The sequence below is a fragment of the Lissotriton vulgaris genome, chromosome 8 (genome assembly GCF_964263255.1).
Source record: "Lissotriton vulgaris chromosome 8, aLisVul1.2, whole genome shotgun sequence".
NCBI lineage: Eukaryota > Metazoa > Chordata > Amphibia > Caudata > Salamandridae > Lissotriton > Lissotriton vulgaris.
Genome location: NC_141696.1, coordinates 742,320,183 through 742,339,826, shown reverse-complemented (window position 1 = coordinate 742,339,826; position 19,644 = coordinate 742,320,183). Strand labels below are relative to the sequence as shown.

General features: G+C 45.7%; 1 protein-coding gene across 1 annotated transcript in view; it reads right to left on the bottom strand.

Annotated features, from left to right (window-relative positions):
* The window catches only part of UGGT2 (UDP-glucose glycoprotein glucosyltransferase 2), a 1,432,652-nt gene that overhangs the window by 37,938 nt on the left and 1,375,070 nt on the right, over positions 1–19,644 (bottom strand). The window contains exon 37 of the mRNA XM_086936163.1: positions 12,526–12,642. Within this exon, the coding sequence (XP_086792289.1) occupies positions 12,526–12,642 (117 nt within the window). The remainder of the gene's footprint in view (positions 1–12,525; positions 12,643–19,644) is intronic.

The window sequence follows — 19,644 nt, the reverse complement described above, 5'->3', positions numbered from 1 at the left end:
TTGGCGTGGCTCATTAGCTACACTTGTTCCGTGTGACGCTTTGATTTTTCACAGTTGCTATGATTTTAGCGATATAACATTGACTGCAGCACCCACACTCTGAAAGTTGTTCCAGCACCACTGGTGGATTTCGTCTTTCATATGCATCTCACTTTTTACTCGGATTCAGAGTGCATCAAGCTGCTTTCCTTATGGGTACAAAAGGGGGTGATGATGGACGGAGCATCTGAACCAATCAAACACTCACACCCAGTCAACAGATCTGGGTTTAATCCATCACCGTTCTTTAGCCCACTCTGCCACCCTAGTTCAGACATGGCCATATGCAAATCAGGCTGACCCTGTGCCTCTTGGGAACAGTCCAGCCCGAACTGCCAAGCCATGCCTTCCCTGGAGCGGAAACAAGCTTCCTAGCACCGGTTTCTGGCATTACAGCAGTCTTCAGCCAGGCTTGCTTGAATCCAGTGAGCAAGGGACTCACGTCTGAGCATACCCTGCCAACTTATTGCGAACAAAGCGGCACAAAAGGGGGTGGTGATGGACGGAGCATCTGAACCAATCAAACACTCACACCCAGTCAACGGATCTATTTGCAACAGTATGCTCCAAAAATGCACCAGCAACTACATACCACACCCATACCACCCTCCTGCTTAATTGGCGTGGCTCATTTGCTACACTTGTTCTGTGTGACGCTTTGATTTTTCACAGTGGCTATGACTTTAGCGATGTAACATTGACTGCAGCACCCACACTCTGAAAGTTGTTCCAGCACCACTGGTGGATTTCGGCTTTCATATGCATCTCACTTTTTACTCGCATTCAAAGAGTGCATCAAGCTGCTTTCCTTATGGGAGCACATGAAATGCACCTTTTGTACGCAGTTTGATGCAGCCTTACTGTGATTGGCTAGTTTGCTTTTTATGTAATTACTAAATTGAAAGTATTACTTTTTTGAGCACATCAGGAACCATTAGATAAGAAGGAAGCCTCCGTCCTTTCTGTGCTGCCACTCCCGCGAAATTAGTAAAAACACAAAAGAATAAAGCTGTACAATCAAACCCCAAAATAAACAGATCTGTAGAGCTGTGTCTCATTTATTTCTTCTCACATTGCCTCTTGAGTGTTGTAGTTTTTAACCTCTTGAATCACATTAAGATAGCATACAGACTTACCTAAAATAATAAACTTTTCAGAAGGCTGAGCACGCTGTGCCCGAGTTCTTCTCTTATGTAGGGGGTGGCAGTACATTTGCTAAGGTTTCTATCTGGGATATTGAGTTGTGGCTCGCCAATCAGGGTGTTAGGGAGTTGCCCCCCTTACTTGTTTCTCTTGTCTGTCTGAGAGTTTAGAGATATGTACCACAGGTCCAGCTACAAAGCAAAGGGGATCTGAAAAAGGACCTGCGTAAGCAACAGGGGGCAAATAAAATGCTGTGAAATATTCTGTGTTTGTGTATCCTCAGTTGAGTGTGCGTGTGTGCACGCCATGTTTGAACTCACCCTTCCAGGCCAGACCCAGTGCCCCTCAAATGCAAAAAATACATTGAATTCTTGCGGAAGAGGTGTGGCGCCGCGGCCAGGGCGACTGACTTCGGAATCTGGGAATCATGGTTCGATCCCTGGTGCTGGCCGCAGATTTGCCCAGCACCATGTGACTCTGAACAATAGCTTGCTTAATCTTCCCGACGGCCCCCAGCGCCTAGAGACCCTTACGGGTGAATGTTTGCGCTTTACAAATGTGGATTATTATTTATTATTACAAGTTCTCAAAAAATATTGGCCTTTGACTTTTCCCTAGAAGGCACCCAAAAGGCTAGGAGCAACAAGATTTTAACAGCAAACAGTCAATTGAGTCACTAGTTCACTCGAATGGGCCCGCATCTGAGCTCTAACTGCAAGGTAAGAGCATTCTGGAGGAAATATGGAAGCTCAGCTGTAACTTTCATTTGCAGTTACTGATACGTGAAATTTACATGTCTGTCTGACCAAACAACCAAGAATGAGAAGAGGTTTTTCAGCAGTAATTAGTTTGTGCCGGTGTTTTCCAGAACTTGGGACCGGCACTTACTTTTAAACACTGGCAGTTATGTAAGAGAGTAAACCATATGGTGCGACTCTCAGTTGATTTTTGTATCACAGCACAAGTGTTTAGCAGTCCAGTGTATTACAAAATAATAAAAAACTCACGCTTCTAGGCTTGAGGTGACCTGAAATCGTCAAATTCCACAGTTGTTTAAGTGTGATGGCTACTTAGCAATACTGGCAATGCCATTAGGCAGCAGCTATGGGTGGTGCTGGCTACTTTGGGCCCTGGCACCTGTATTTGTACAAATTAAGCACTGGCATTCAGGTACTTTGGCATTCTAGAAGTCTGACTGGATGCAGACCCCCAAATTCCAGTGCCATACAAACGATATCCCATCCAATATAAAATAGACAGTTGCTGGATTTTGGCCCCGAACCTCTTATCATAGCAGCAGCCACACCTGCTGAGCTACCACATAGTAGCTATCCTGTACTGATGCTTCAAAACAAAGTGTACTCCTTTAACTACAATTGGCCTATTTCATTAATAAGAAAGTTTACCAGCTTAGGCATTCTCTATCAGTGTAACTTTGTACTAACTACAACCAATGACTTTTTAATATAGTTGCACATATAAGCTGTAGTACACCTGGCTCGTAAGGTAGATAGATGCATTGCCATTGGTAAGCATGCTCTTCATGGATAACATGTGTCACTGTTTACAACGTGTAAACACGTGTAGAGGTGTGTGATACCACTTTCTAAATGACAAATGTTTTAGAGCATAAAGTAGTCGAGTGCCTAAGCTCTTTCTCTAAATCTTTCTGTAAAGTGGAACTCTCTATTTGGCCTATTTATTTTCCTTATACTTCCATTGTTAATGGTGTCTTAAGTGCACCTATGGAATAAAAAGTTAAATATCACACGTGGGTGGCAGTGTGTATTTACGCCAACTACTTAAATGACAAAATTCTATGTCTGTCAGGAGCACCACTGGGCTCTGGAAGCACTGCATTCTAAATGCACTGCAGTGACACACAGTAGGGAAAATACTATTTTAAAACTCACCCATAAAAATGTGCCTCGTAAGCCCACATGGCAGCATGATAAAATATAAAAAAAAGGGTAGTCTACATATTAGAGTTAATATGCCATCACAATGAATAAAACCCAAAAGCTGTTTCAATTTGTAGGCCTAGCATGACCTTTCCAGTCAGTGACTAGTTCTATATTTCGATTATCAAATCATTAAAGACATCGTACATTAGTTAAAAATCTCTAAATTCATAATATAAACCATTCAATACTATCATACATGTTTTTCTTATAAAAACTGTAGCAAACCGAATCACAAAAGTTAAACACTTCTCATAAAGGAATAAAAACAGGATACAGTTGATTTACTTTAATCCACTAAAATAACTCATGGGAAATATTTCACACTTTAAAACACACGACAACACCTGAGATGAAATTCGTGTGCATAGACAAGACGTAAAAATAGCAAAAAACTTCATGGGTACTAAAATTGTTAATAAAAACTGTCGCAGCTAAAGTGTCCTAGTCCTTTTTGCTAGAATGACCCACATCCATCAGAGAAATTTAGCGACAGCAATTGCTATGGGCTCACACATATCAGACTTTAAGATCCTTAATGTCTCAATGCCCGACCATGTACCGAGATTTATACAGACGGGTTTAAGCCATCTGTTTCTGGGGGGCTTGTAAGCGGGGCAAACAAACAGAACATGTGCTATTGTTTCCTTCTGAGTTGGGCAAACAACACATTTATCATCGTTCAGGGGGTGCCATTTGCAAGTAAAGGAATTGTTAGGGAGAGGACCCACTCTAAACTGGTGGTAAAGTTTCCTATTGATGGGTACTGTAATAAAATCCCAATAGCGTTCATACAAGTACTCATGTTTATTCTCCAGAAAATCTCTCGTCGGGGTAGGCCTCGTTAAGGATACAAATCGCTTCGTCATAATCATGTTCCAATATGCTACTTTTCACTCTTTTTTTTTAGGGAAAGGGGTTACCTGCGGGATTCTCCCATAGACTTCACATCCCCATATCACTCAAGGTTTCTTTTATGTTTCTTAACCAGGAGATCTTACAAGAGCTGTCAGCCCGTGTGGTTTCAAGAAGAGCTTGGACGTACAGAGACAGTTCAGGGGTAACCCAGAGCCTTCATCAGTATGCCACCGGTCTGAATTGGGCTATTTCATCGATTTGTTTACAGCCCAAATCTACACATAGAGGCGTTAGTGGAGTTGATTGTGGGAGGCATGATAGGGCTGTCACAAATTTGTTTTGGGCTGCAATCAGGGGTGCTAAATCTTGAAAGCCCCATAGCTCCGCCCCATATAAAACCGAGGTGTTCATTTTGGTATTATAAATCTTTATGACAGGAGCCAGTGGGAAAGTCTCTGTTCCTTCATAAGGACTCCTGTCAATTGAGCTTGTTTGAGAGCCAGCATATCAATCTGGGGTTTCCAGTTTAGTTTCCCTACCAAGGTAATTCCCAGATATGTAAAAACTTCGGTCTACTCAAGTTGCACATTGTTCATAAAAACGCTCCCTTTGATTGCCCTGCGGTTATGGAGAACCATAAACTTAGTCTTATCCACAAGGTCGTGATCGCGGCAGAACTCTTCGAACCTGATGAGGGCGGTCTGCAGCCCATCCTGGGTTTTAGATATTCTCAGAGTATCGTCTGCAAACATTAGCAGGGGTATCTTCATGCCTGCTAAGGTGGGGGCATCTGTGGGGTGGTCAGAGAAGTACCGCATGACCCTGTTGATAAATAAAGAAAACAGGGTTGGTGCGAGAATGCACCCTTGGCGGACCCCCTTAGAGATTGAAAACTTGTTCGTGACGTCCCCATTTGTGCCCCAGTGGACCTGGGCAAAATTGGAATTGTGTAACAAAATTTAAATTGCCAGTATTTCAAGAGGCATCCTCATATCCATGGAAGCTCTCCACATTTTAATGCGGGGCACCAGATCAAAAGCTGATTTTAGATCAATAAAAACTGCGAATAAAGTACCCCCTCCCAAAATAACCACCCTCCAGTATATAATCATGAATCTAAAAACCTGGTCTACAGTGCCAGTATGTGGCCGGAACTCTGCCGGCAATGGTGACAAAATATCCGTTTCGTCCATCCACATCTGGATTCTACATAATACCAGCCTGGTAATGATTTTTTGGATACAATCGATAAGGCTTATTAGGCCTATAATTGCCAGGTTTAGATCGATCCCCATTTTTAGATCTCGCCTCTCAATGCGCATGCGCATTGAGTGGAGCGAGACTATAGGGGCTTAAACTGACATTAACTAACTGGCGATTTGATGCTGTGCCCGTGCGCTTTTAGGTCAATGCGCAAGCGCATTGACCTAAAATGCGCGTGCACAGCATCAAATCGCCAGCCATCTGTTCCCCAGCAGCTCTTCCCGCTCCGCCCCACAAGCTTCCCCCAGCGTGCTCTCTGCCTCAGCCGCACTCCTCCCACACCTTTGAAGTGAAGCTTAGCTTCACTTCAAAGGCCCCTGCTTGCTTCACACTATTCACGGCCGCAAGGCCGTGTCTCTCCCTCATCGCCGCACTCCCCGCTCCGCCCCCTGCTGCGGCCGTGTCGCATTTCTCCTCCCCTCTCCCCACAGCAATGCCCTCAGTCTTGTTATTTGTTGCAGCTTTATAAAGCACCAAATCGATCCAAAGGTATTGTACACTGGTCCCACTCACCCACTTCTTGTGGCGAGGTTAACTTGGTGTGGTTACTTTCAAACCTTCCCCCGTCCCATTGCTGTTTTCAATGCCATCATCCACCTTCCCATTATTGTTTTAAACCCCTTACCCCGCCACTATTTCCAGTTCTGCCCCACCATCCCTCTATGGCTTTCTCAATTCACCCCCACCCCTCCTGCTGTTGCTTTTAAATCCCCAAAACCCTCCAGTTGTTTCTGTCAGACCTTCCCCTCCTACCTCGCCAGAAAAACATCACCCGCTAGCCATCCCACCAGATTGCCTTTGACAATGCTTTTTTACTTAGATTTCTGCCGTACTGCGCTTGGGCAGCATGCATTTCTGAGAATGACAGTCCGGTAACAAGCCCAGAGCGTGCTTAGGGTAAATAAATACAAGTAAGAGTTAGAGTCCTAAACAGCACAGACAGTGTGACTGACTCGAGACGGGGTGCTGCAGTTCCTCATTGCTGCTGTCTGTCAGACCAGATCATGTGCGCGTGGGACAGCAATGCACCGGATTTGTTCATATAGCTCTTTGCCCCCGTCCCATATCTTGGTAAACCGGCTTTTTGCTGCATGAAGTGACTGTTCCTCCTGCTGTTGCTTTTAAATCCCCAAAACCCTCCAGTTGTTTCTGTCAGACCTTCCCCTCCTACCTCGCCAGAAAAAACATCACCCGCTAGCCATCCTACCAGATTGCCTTTGACAATGCTTTTTTACTTGGATTTCTGCCGTGCTGCACTTGGGCAGCATGCATTTCTGAGAATGACAGTCCGGCAACTAGCCCAGAGCGTGCTCGGGGTAAATAAATACAAGTAAGAGTTAGAGCCCTAAACAGCACAGACAGTGTGACTGACTCGAGACGGGGTGCTGCAGCTCCTCAATGCTGCTGTCTGTCAGACCAGAACATGTGCGCGTGGGACAGCAATGCACCGGACTTGTTCATATAGCTCTTTGCCACCGTCCCATATCTTTGTAAACCGGCTTTGCTGCATGAAGTGACTGTTCTGCATGCCGAAACCTAAAACCCACGTGCCTTTATTATTTATCGCTCTCTTTCCTTTATTGTTATTTATCTCTCCCTCCCTCTCGTTTGTTATTTATCTCTCTCTCTCTCTCCTTTATTGTTATTTATATATATATCTCTCTCTCTCTCTCTCCTTTATTGTTATTGATTTGGACTTATCAAAGTGAACAACAGTGCTGGAGTCCTGCTCACACGTTGTCATTGATGCCTGAATCTTGTTTCCCGTGGGTCTCAGCCGGTCGGTCATCCCTTTGCTTTGAATCTGTGCTTTGTACATATGGATGCTGACAAAAAGGGGAGGTTCACAAAAGGCGGCAGCATCACAGTCATGTGTTTTGTCTTGTTTTGGGTAAATACAACATGACTGTGGACTCCGTCACTGCTCACGCGTCCACGTAGCAAGACTAATAAGCATTTGCAATCCAATAGGTCTCGTTTTGCTTTGAAGCCAACTGCACCTCCTCTCTCTCTCACGGCCCCCAGGCCGTGTTATTTTGCTCGCATTTCTCCTCCCCCTCCCCAGCCGCCAGCCCCTCCCCTCTCTCTCACGGCCGCCAGGCCGTGTTCTTTTTTCAGCCTCCCCCTTTTTTTCAGCCCCTATTGTGCCGCCCGACTTGTTTATATTTGTTTTCGCACCTCCCCTCTCTCTCACGGCTGCCAAGCCGTGTCTCCCTTTATTTTGAATTACCTGATAACAACGTTCATTTTCTTTCTTTTTAGAATCACATGGCAGTCTGAAAATAGAATTCTTAACAGTGTTGCATTCCAAATGCTATAGGTGTCACATTCGCGAAAGTTATAGTTATTGGCATTGTAAATGACAAAGCTATCAATTTAGCTGTCTTAAAAACCAACAAATAAATGAAATATTTGTCATTTACAAGACCAACAGCTCCAACTTTTCTAATGCGAGACCTATTGCATTTCCAATGCTTGTTGAAGATCGGGATGATCTCTGCTCCAGACTATGTTTCCGGGTTGGAAGCGCCACTGGCTATAGTATTAGCAAGTAGCTGGATATAGGTCACCTATTCCTCAGCGAAGACCAGTGTTCCTGCGCTGCAGGTGGTAGCGCTGGAACATTGGCCAAAACAACTGTATAGGGTGTAGACTCCGGAGGAAGGTTTAGATTCGTGTGGGCCTGGGAGTTGTTGGAATCACATTTTTGGGGAACCTGAATGCAGGAATCCCCTGCCGCCAGGGTTAACATGGGAGCTATGCCGCTATGAATGGGATACACGGATTGATTGGCCATGAATGCTACAGGGGCTGGAGGTGGAAGGCAGGGTGCAATATTTATAGGAGCCCTGAAGTGTATTCTGCTCGCCGACTGGGAGGCTGATCCTTCGCCCTGGCACACGTTGGAATTGGTTAGCAAGGTACTCGAAATAGACTGCTCAATTTTAGCCAACCTTCCTTCTATCAGGGTCAGCTTGTCTAAGAGCGGATCTATCAGGGCAAGGAGTTTATTTTCTACCCGTGTGAAGAGTACAGCCTCAGACGAGCTAAATGATGGATCAGCAAGTGCATTGGAGTTAGTTATGCAGGCGTTGTTTGAAGAAGTATTGATCTTAGAACTACCTTCACACCCATTTTTACCCACCTTACGTTTAGTTACTCTATGTACCTGCTGGTTGGGTTTTATAGGGCCCAAACTTTCCTTTTTTTTAGGGTGGTTCCCCACCGCGAGCCTGAATCGACATTTGGCTCCTGGTGTGAACCTTGGAGGTCACGGTGTTGTTGGCTATGTTCCCCAGATCAGGCGATGAAGGGTTTAGTGGTAATGGTGAAGTCTGACTAGTCAGTGAGGTTGGATCAGTGGTGGCGATACACTCTGGGAGCGACGTCGATGCTATACTGGTCAGAGGTAAAGAGGGCTCCAGCGACAATCTGCGTCCTGTGAGCTGGATCTCATGAATCAATGCTGATTCAGCGCTAGAAAGGAAGGCATCTAAAGTCCCCACCACTCCAGAACCCACACACCCCTTATGTTTGTTCTTTTTAGTCGTAATCTTAAAATCAAAAACTACAGGAGCTAGCGTATACAATGCTTACAAGTTAGACATTAGGGGGGTGGCCCAGTCACTGCCAGTCTCCGACGGGCTCAGATGCGCCTGCCCTAGGTCCTGGCTTTATCAGGGCGTCGCCCCTGTGTTGTCCCGCTTTAAGGGGGGAGAGGCATCGCTTCCCCCTCACTCGCAGTATCTGTGCTGTTAATAGTGCACGCTGGGTGGTGTAGGCTTCTTCCAGGGTAATGGCGACGATTCACAGCTTAAATTTCAGCAATGGAGCGACCCGCACAGCCACCTACCAGCGGGGCAAAAAGGGTCCGACAAAAGAGAGCTCCCAATAATGAAAGCAAGCAAGGTCACTTCCAAAGATAAGGGCTCCCTCAGCCCGCAAGTCCGGCAGAAAATTAGAACCAGTGATTCAGTGTCACTCTCGGTGGCCACAGGGAGGCAGCAGTGCCGCGCCTTCCTCCCGGACTAATCAACTGGGCAATCAGTCGCTGTTGAGGTGCCTGCAGTCCTCGCCTCTTCCTGCGCTCCGCAGTGTCCAGCCTCAGGCAACCTCCAGCTACGCCCACATTATCACCTGACCAACTAGGCCGCCGTGAATCAAGCAGAGCGACAGGCCCCCTCAAGGACAGGTGGGATAGCGGCCAGCCTCCAGCGTTGCCGGAGGTGCAACTCCATAATCAAGGGCAGGTTTGATGTCCGCACAGCCTACGATAAGCTCTTGTAGATGATATTACGCATATCGCAGCCTCATTCCTCATACACGGTTGTGCTAGGGATTCAGCTTCTGGACATATTAAGCCCCAGAAACGTCAGAGAAAGCGGGTCCCGCCTCTCAACATCACCTCTTAAGAATGCCCAGGGGAAAGGCTACAGGCAAGGGGTGACTGACCAAACTTAGGTTTCAGGTCTCGGGTCTCGGTACTTCTCGGCCCCAATACCTGCACATCTCTCCTCTTGGCACCTGTGTCTTGATGGATGTGTCTAGATAGGGTGGGGTCAAGTAAAAGTGTCCTCCTGGGACTGGAGCCACTCAATCCAACCGCAGCCGCACCACTTGGTTCCACGAGGCTCCCTGCAGGTGTTCCCGGCTTCTGGTGTGGCTCACGGTCTGCGGTTCGTGGCTCCGCGCGGCTCCGCTGTTGCTGCTTTCGCGCTCTCTCTAGATCACCCACAAGACCTGGACTGGACGCCGTTCCATAATTGGCCTATGTGGATTAAAACCTTTATTTTCCACCCTCAGCTTAGGAAAAGGCCAACAAAAGTCTTCCAAGCTATTCCATGGTTAGTTTTTTAATTCTGGCGTAGTGATGAAATCAGATTTTTGATAACTTAAGCAGAAAGTTAACTTTGCAAAAACGTACTTTCGGCTGCCTGAACTAAATCTGATTTAACACCATTTCTGCCAATCACCACATCTCCAGCGTTGGAATTCACATTCTTGGCTGGGAGACTAACAATACTAAGGCAGGGGATAATGGGTTATCTCTGCACACAGGCAAGGGCAATGGGTGTTAACTGCTGACCACTTAGCTGGGATTAGCTACCTTGGAGTGACAAGGAACACTTGACAGAACAGGGAGCAACTGTAGTACTACATCTTTTGACCTGAAGATGCCAGGGCCGGCTTCTCCTATTTATTTACTGGACCCTCTTAGGCTACCTGTTCCCTGTCCCAGTAGGCGGGAAACCCAGTTCTGCCATCTAGTACGCCTTCAGAGCTGGAATACACGTATTTGGCAGGAAAAACTCAGCTACACTGGCTTGTGCACGGATAAATCTTACACCTCCACCCCATCTCCTCAGAACATTCTTGGACGTGGGACGACTCCATCTTAAGAAAAAGGCTCTGCTGAAAGAAGAATCCTGACTCATGCTGGAAGGAGAGGACTCACACAAGGAAACAAAGACTCCTGAATCATCCCGACACCAAGGAGCTGGAGCTGCTCTCTAATGGTCAACTGGCTGGCCTACTTCAGACACACAAAAAGCAGAAGTACTCCTGACCCCAAGAATGCCCAGCTGACTAAAGAGGATTAAACCCTGCAGGCAACCTGGCTACCCTGGGGAGCTAGGGGCAGCAGGACCGACCAGAAAAGTTTTCCCCAGGAGATAGAGTAAAAGGAAAATGAGCAGCAAGGTTAATGCTTGATTTGCATGAATCAAAGTCTGAAATATCTCGAGAGTGGATTTCCAGTCACTGGTGACTACTGGCTCCCAGTGACACAACCTAAACATCCAAAAACGCAGTTTTTATGATTCTTAGGACGACCAGGCGATAGACCAAAACCATTTTGTGAAATATAGGATTTACTCAGCCTACACCAACAATTCACAAAGCTCTAAATGTTCTTCCTTGTTGAAAGATTCTAATAACAAACTCTCATAAGGTTGATCTGACTTACCGTAGCCCTTTTAGATCTTTACTTGCTGCTGACGTTAGCTGGTTAGATAAAAGAAACTCTAGTCAGAGAATTCTACATTGAGGGGCATATTTATGAGCTTATTTGCGTCGCTCTTGCACCACGCAATGAGGTGCAAGAGCGACGCAAGTGTAAAATGAGATTTATGAAGCCAAACAAGGTCACCTTGCGTGGCCGTGTGGTTTCATAAATACTGAGTAATGTAACGCTGCGCAAATCACTGCAATGCATCACTCTGCGCCAGGGAGGCATTTCCATGGGTTTTGCGTGGTTGTTCTAACGCAACATGCATGAACTTGGATGTAGTCACAGATTTACAAGAACAGGAAAACCTGGGAATTCACCAAGAAGAATCGTAATGAGGAGAAATATCTTTATTTCTCCCCGTGTTTTCCTGTTTTTATGTGTGCAGCATTCTGCATCACATATAGAAAGAGAAAAGAGGCTCTCAGGATTGTTTTTGAACAGGAAGGTGCCCCTTACTGAACACAACAATCCTGCCTATAACACAGGCAGGCACCCCTGCTGCAAGGGTGCCTGCATTGGTGCTAGGATGCCAAAACGATGCCAGCGCAAGGGGAAAGGACAGGAATGCGCTGTATTGGATACACATGGCGCATTCCTGCCCTTTCCCCATAACACAGGGCAAAATTACTTGGTTTTTCTTCATCCTTTCTCACTTTAGCCCTTTGAGAGGTGATCTAACTTAGTATCCCTAGTATGGCAACTTTTAAGCGTCCCCACATGCTAATAGTGATTTATGCAGACTCGTTGTGGTGGTTCCTTTTGGTTATCAATTAAATAGTTTAATCTAATTTTCTACAGTTTCCCCCATTTTGTGGTACTTTATTAACATATTTTCCTTTCATAAACTGGGTTTGGATCATATATTGTTTTTTTCTCGTTCATCAGTGGTGTTCTTTTCTGTTGTTGATCCTTGCACCACTCCTCTCCCAGCATCTTCCTCACAGCAGCACAAACATGTGCCGCGCCACATAAGGATCATTTCAGGAGTATTTGATTTTCCTCTATAATGTTCACCAGAAAATGTTGTTTTGAGTATTTGACCAGAGCATATACATATAATTCTTTGGCTACTTACCATCCTCCATCAACTAGGAGATATTTTTATACAATTAACAACATATACATTTACATCTAAAAAAAAAACCCACACCTAACAAACAAGACTTGCAAAAGCAACCCGCTAATGAACAAGTGCACATAATATTAATTTCATTCAGCGACAGATCATCGCAAGTGACTGATCAGACTCACCAGGTCAATTGTTTTCGCCCTTGCCTTGGATTCATCGTCACACCAGGTTTCGCACCACAGCCACTCTTGAGGAAGAGACCGAATGGCGACCTGGTGGATCATGTTATTGGGAAGATCCTGTACGTGGTAAAAAGAGAGAAGCTCGCTCAGTTAAGGCAAACGTGTGGACCACAGCCCTGAAACCTTGACTCTATTACAAGTGAACTACATGTAGTCCTAAATCAATTACAAGAGATCGGCTAATTCGGGCACATTCATTCCATATCTCCCAGTAAGGCAACAAAACCTCACAGAAAGGCTCAGAAAGCTACTGTTGTACATTTGTTTTGTTTTATCTTGTAGAAAGCAGATGGTGCTGGTTACACAAGAAAGAACTGCTTATAGCGGCACCGCTGAAAGAAGTAACCGTGAAACCATCCCCTGCCCATCAGGACACAGTGGATTCCTTAGCAACGCACAGGACATGATGCTGTGCTCGCGCACAACGGTAGGCATTTCAGGAAACAACAACTGAAGAATGGCAGGGGTTTGCAGCCTAATCATCACTCACTGTTAGTACAAGTGATGAACAAACATAAAATGTCCTCTCAGCACTTAGCTGTTAATTAAGCATTAATGGCTGATAGGTGGAGATTCCTTTCCGTTAAACTCTTGGGCAGTAACCCAGTTTATTGTTATTGCACTGTTATTATTAATCTTCGACGCCGCTACTGCTGCTTAACACAAAACTGGGACTATTTCAGTTTTGTATAGGGCCTTCAAATATTAGTTGCCACTTATGTCATTTTAACGTCACCACGTTGTCGTAGTTGAAGGGAAATTTTGCAATCAATCAAAAAGGCAGCGGTTCCCAGATGAATATGGAACGGAATTTAAATGCATTTTAGAGCTCTCGTTCCTAGAGTAACTATAGAGGGCGTCCTCAAACCGACCAACAGATGAAGAACAAGCACAACCAGCCTGCGGCGTTTAAAGAAGTTTTTACTTATGAACAATCGTTACAGATTTACCTCACATCCTCAGCGTCTGCCAGCATCAACAAACTGGTTCAGTGACGTAGCAAGCGTGGCATTGGCTCACTGCAAGCAAGAACAAGCATAGGCATAGCCAATAGGTCTCGCTTTTTGGAATGTAAGTGATTTTTCATAAGAATTGTTTTGGTAGTAAGTTGTATTATGTGTAGTGTCTGTGGCATTTATTGTTTTATTAATATGTGTTATGTAATTATATGGTTGTGGTAGGGGGTAGTATAGGGGTAGAAAAGGGTAGAAGGGTAAAGGGTTATAGCGTTAGCGGAAGGGTAGAAGAGGGATAGTAGAGGGCTATTGGGTTAGTAGAGGGGTAGAGTGGTATTAGAGGGCTAGAAGGGGAGTAAAGAGGTAGATAGGTATTAGATGGGTATAGGGTTAGAAGTGTAGAGGAGGGGTATAGGATGGGTAGAGCGATAGTAGAGTGTTTGAGGCGGAGTAGTAGTGTTAGAGTGGTAGTACATGAGTAGATTTGTAGAAGATGTGTAAAAGTGGGGTGGTATAGGTGTAGAAGAGCGTTAGTGTAGGTTTTGAAGAGTGGTAGTAGAGGGGTAGTTGAATGTAGGTTGCCTACAAAAAACATGCATGTGTCCTTGTGCAATGTAACTGCTGCTCATGTAAAGTGCCCCAATGCCTTCGGATCGAGTTCACGCTATATAAAACTGCAAAAACAAATACATGCACTCTCATGATGTGCTTAAACAAAAAGAAAAAAAGTAGTTCCCAAGAAGTGAGCAGAGCAGTGGAAGGGTAGAAGCCAGCAGAATGGGAGAAAAAGTAAAAAGGATACGTTCCAGGGGCGGGACAAACTAGTGCAAGGAAATCCATCCATTAAGAAGCAAGCAAATGACATTGACAATAAAGCCAACCAGTGGGAAAGAATCGACAGTCTGTAAGCTAGACATGGGTGCAATGTTTCGTTCTGACTGCGGAACTGGTGGAATTTTGGTCATTCTACGTTACTCTTCAATGCAGAGTTCTGGACAAATTCCACCAATCGCCACATAAACTAATTTTTCTCCCATGAGCCTCCAGAAAATACAAGTTGGCGAGCACAAATGAGATTTGGCATTCTGTAGTGCAATTTACTAACGCGGGTGGTTGCAGGCGGTCTCGGTCAGAGGGCTGCTTCTCGAATAGATTTACTGCCGCTCGAGTAGATTTTCTACTCGACAGCATCAAAATCAACTCGACTGATCACACACTCTCGTGCAACGCATGGTGCCGTTCACGCTGATTTTGCAGCACTGTTTGCGATAGCAGCACTAAATCTCAGTGAGAGCTGCATATTTTCTGGCAGAGCTCTGAAAAATCTCACCGAGTTTTTTATGTAACTTCACTGAATTCGATGGAGTGAAACTTACGGAACTACGCCCACCCCTACATACTCCCAGGCAGCTTGCGCTGTCTGTTTGGCTCGCCCCAAAAAAGGCTTTATGAACCCTCACCGGTGGTTCTTCACAAGGGTGGTGCTTGCACTCCAGGTACATGCGGAGCTCAGTTCAGCAGAGAGCGAAAACTGAGGTGCGGGGAGTTGTGGGAGCCCAGGTGAGAGGACCAATGAACAAGCTACGAACTGGCTCTGGTGACCCTGAAAATTCGCATACACCTGCCCCCCCCCCCCCACCCCTCCCCCCCACCCCACCCCCGCCGCCTGGCACCTCTAAGCAACAATCTGACTTGTAAAGCTGCTAGAAAAAAAAATCCCTTCCACCACCCATCTGCACATATGTCAAATGTATGCATGTGTGTCTGTGCACATGGGATAAAGCAAACACCATAGATTTATCGAGCACTCTGTGTACTATGAATATAGCACTTTACATGCCCACGTGCTCAGTGCAGGTGAAAGCGCTTCATGCGTGCTCTGGTGCACCGCTACAGTGCGTGTGTTGGTGGTGTCTGTAGAAGGTTCACTTTACCAAGGGCGAGGCTAGACGAGCCCGCCTTTAGGGCCGGCCCCCCGGCCCACGCACCCCATTCGCAGAGTGTAGCCGGTCGTCCACCCTATGGGAGGCGACCGGGTAGAGGAAGTCCTTCCGGGGGGCGGTGACGCATTTCCGGCGCAGCGCAGGCGGGGTCAGAGGCCGTGACCTATATAGGTCACACTCGCAATTCGGTCGGCCTCTTTCCTCGCCTGCGTACGGACCTGCTCGCACCTACTGCCCCCCCCCCCCCTTTACCCCCAGGCTCGGTAGCCTGTTTTCTTTAAACTCCCACCCACCCGTCCCTTAGCTAAGCAGTTCGAAGGGGTGTGGCCGAAAAGAGACATTGGAACACTGATCTTGATAGATGGCATAGACGGGAGTCCACCTTTGAGCACTCCCTTAGGCCAGCACTGAGGGGAGAGAGGGTAAGCTCTTCACAGGGGGATGGAGACCACCGGTTGGGGAGGCTAGGGCGACAGGTACGAGCCTCCTGGGTCCCTGGTCAACCTGGTGGAGGAGTGGTGGTGCCCTGGAAATGGCGGACAAGGTTACGAGGGCTGGGGCCCATCACTCTATGACGCAGGTGGGTTGCACCTCGCGTGGGCATCGCTTCCTGGGGAGAGCCTAGCCAGAGGGCCCTTTGGTGCTGGGGGGATAATGTCATTCTGTGTGGTTATTAAAAATGATAAATGTACAGTTTAATTTTGTGTTCTGATTTGCGAGTTTTAATAATTTTAATAATTATGCATCGTCATGTTTATGTTGTGTGGATATTAAACATGGCCGTTTTTTGACACCCACATAAATCTCAAGTTTTAATTATTGGGTGGGTGATGGGAGGGCGTGGAGCATGCTGGGGGATCCGGTCCCTAATACGGCCAGTGCAGACCAGCCTGCCCTGTGCTCTTGGTGTTGTGCAAAAAACCATCACGCGCCATACAGCATGTATGTGCCTGCAGGTGCACAGCACGCCGTGTTTTTGCACAATACATTTTATTTGTATAAATGCTGGAGGTACCATTGTTGTGTACAGTGCTGTGCTGTGTCTCGTGCCACTGACAACTTGAATGTCTAAGGGGAGCCCGTGCACTCGCGCTGCACCACGGGAGCACGCATCTCACAGAGCGCCTGGCCTGCGCTCGGAGCTGCGGTCCACTAGGGCACGCCCCAGATTCAGTTGTTTATACTTCTGTCCCTTATCAATAAATCTACGCACCTATGGCTCGCAAGACGCTGTGAGTAAACGGCCAGCCGTACAGTGCTGCAACAGCTCTAAAAGTGCAACAAGGATGTGCACACAAGTTGTACAATCAACCGGACCAAACTGCTTGAAGGGCAGGTAAATAGCGCTTCAGCCAGGACGGAGCTGTGCAGAGCGCCCTCGCATCTCATTCTGTGCACGCCCTATGTGTCTGGACCTGCGGGGAGTGGGCACAAGTATGAAAGTCACCTGGTTTAACTATGCGACTCACTCAATGTGTATAAGCATAGCAAGTCAACGTGGTTTAATGATGCGACTCCCACAATGTGAACAAGTATAAACAAGCTTTTACTCTGATCTGGGTAAGTGCTTGTACGTAAGCAAAGCCCTGCGTTAGATGACTGACACATGTGCCTGAACAAGCCGTAGGGGTGCAATATTCTGTTCTAAAACTATAATGCACACTCACAGCCAATGAAGCCGCTGTTCAAAACAGGCAATGCGGATTCAACATCGAAATCTCAACATACGCACATATTTAGGGGTGTGGTTTTCCATTATTTAAAAAAGACAATCGATACAGGTAGTGGTGCAGGAGAACCTAGTGAACCACTAGTGTATGAAAGCAACGCGGACAGTATACCAAATCGTGACAAACGCCAGAGTTCTAGGCGTCGGTACTCACTTTAGAAAACAGTCTTGTGTTGAACCGGCATCAGTGATAATGTGATTTGGTGAATGCACAGCCTTGATTTTACATAAACTTTGAAAAGATTGGGTGCTTCGAAGGGTGGCGACCAACGTCCCTGGGTGCCTATAATAAATACTGGAACAGTGTCCCTAATGGACCATTAGGGACATCCCCTTGGAGCACACCTTTTTTTTCCTCCCTTAGAATCAGAGGATTCCACACACGTTTTTATCCTTTTAGGAAAAAGTTTATTGACTTTGTCTTTATATTTATTTGTATGTTTTATCTCTGTTGTTTAAATCATTCACAACATTTCGAAGCGTATATTCACGTCAGTGACATAGTTAGTTTCATTATCCAATGCATTTCGGGCGTACCGAAGCGCCCTTCATCAGGGAATACATACTCTAAAACAAAGAACATATAATGCCAAAATTAAAATATAATTAAAATATAAAACGTGTAATTTTTAAATCTGTTCAAACCATTAGCATACTGTTCAAAACATGGTGACTGACACATTTCTCAAAATTCGTCGGTGTGCATTCTACATGTGCTAGTAAGTAGGTTCACTCACGTGTCACTGTATTCTATGTAAGATTCGGAATCTGTAAAAACAGAGATAGATGCAAACGCTAGGGTAAATAAACTGCTCGCGTGTATACAGCTATATTCTAAACTAAAGTTTAGTTTGGAGCTTTCTGAAAACTGACCTCGTTTCAGATCGTTCGGCGTCTCAAACGGCGTTCACTGCCCTTCCGAATCGGATGGTAGTCATGGTAACTAACAACAACAGTTCCTATACGTTTTCATTCCGCTCACGTGATCGTGAGGCGGGAGGCAAGACGGCGGTCAGAACCCGCCGGGCTGGTCTCTGTTAACTCTATTATACTATGTCAAATTATAAATCAGAGTAATTATGGTGACCTGATGTTAAATCATGAAGATTCTAAAAGCAAAAACTGAATGTTATAAAAGTCGGCGGTATAAGGGAATCGAACCCTGGGTTACGGCTGCAACCAAGGGCCAAAACATAGACGCTAGTGCTAAACCTCCACTAGGTGTATCGTGAGTGAGTAGGATTACATGTATCTGGCTGAACATTTGAAAATTACACTCATGGTGAAAGAAAATACAAAAAATAAACGGAAATACAAAATTGCACATGCAATATCGCAGGTTATTCAGTCCAGTGTAAGGGGGACCAGAAGTTCCCTTACTGTTATACATTACCAGTTGCTATTTAGAGATAGCATGATAGTTCGCTCCTTTTATTCAGTCCATTGAGACTTTGGGTAGACAGTTTGTGAATCCAAAAGTTTTCACGTTGTAACATGTGTTTAGTATTGTCTCTTCCTTCTGCTTTCTCTACTACTTCTAGGATGATATACTGTAGTTGAGAGATGTTATGTTTTGCCTCTATGAAGTGCGTGGCTACTGTTGATTTGAGGTTCTTCAGTCTAATATTGGATTTATGTTCGGTCAGCCTTATCTTGATGCTTCTCTCCGTTTTGCCAATGTACAATTTACCACACGGGCATTTCAGTGCGTAAATTACATTCTTGGAGTTACACGTAGCGTTGACTCTGATCTTTATTTTATTCCCTTTCATTGGGTGATTAATGGAATTTCCTTTGATTATGTTGTTACAACAACCACAGTTTAAACAAGGTTTTGTTCCTTTGAATGTCTCAGTTGTTGGTTTCCGGCATCAGTCACAGGATCAACAAGCAACAAACACGCGCGGTGGGGGGAGAGGAGGGGGCGGGCGCGGCGATTGACTCGCAGGAGCGATAATTGCTGCCAGATGGTGGCGAGCTCCCACAAGTGAATCTCCTGACGTGCACGCGTTGCCATTGATGGCAATAGAACGCTTGCACGTGCTTGGCTGAAAACCCTAAGCGATCGGAAAAGGTCTTTTTCCTTTGCAACGCATTCAGGTTTCGAAGGTAGAGGCCTAAAAACGGATGCGCCACTAACTGGTTAGGTAGTGAAAGACCTATTTAGCGTGCATAGGATACCTCACAAAATAGGACCCAGTGCCACTGGAAGCTATGCCCTAAAATTTGTCCTCATTTCCGCCATTTGTAATTTTAACAAAGTCTGCAATAAACTGAGAGGCCCATGTAATGGGATGTACGAAAAAACTTTTTGTTTTCAGTAGCGTGCTTTCTAGTGCATACTGTTAACTACCTGCAGATTTCTCACCTCTTAAATATCCCAAATGCCAGACTGGATATGGAAACTTCAATAGCTCTTCCACACCAGTAA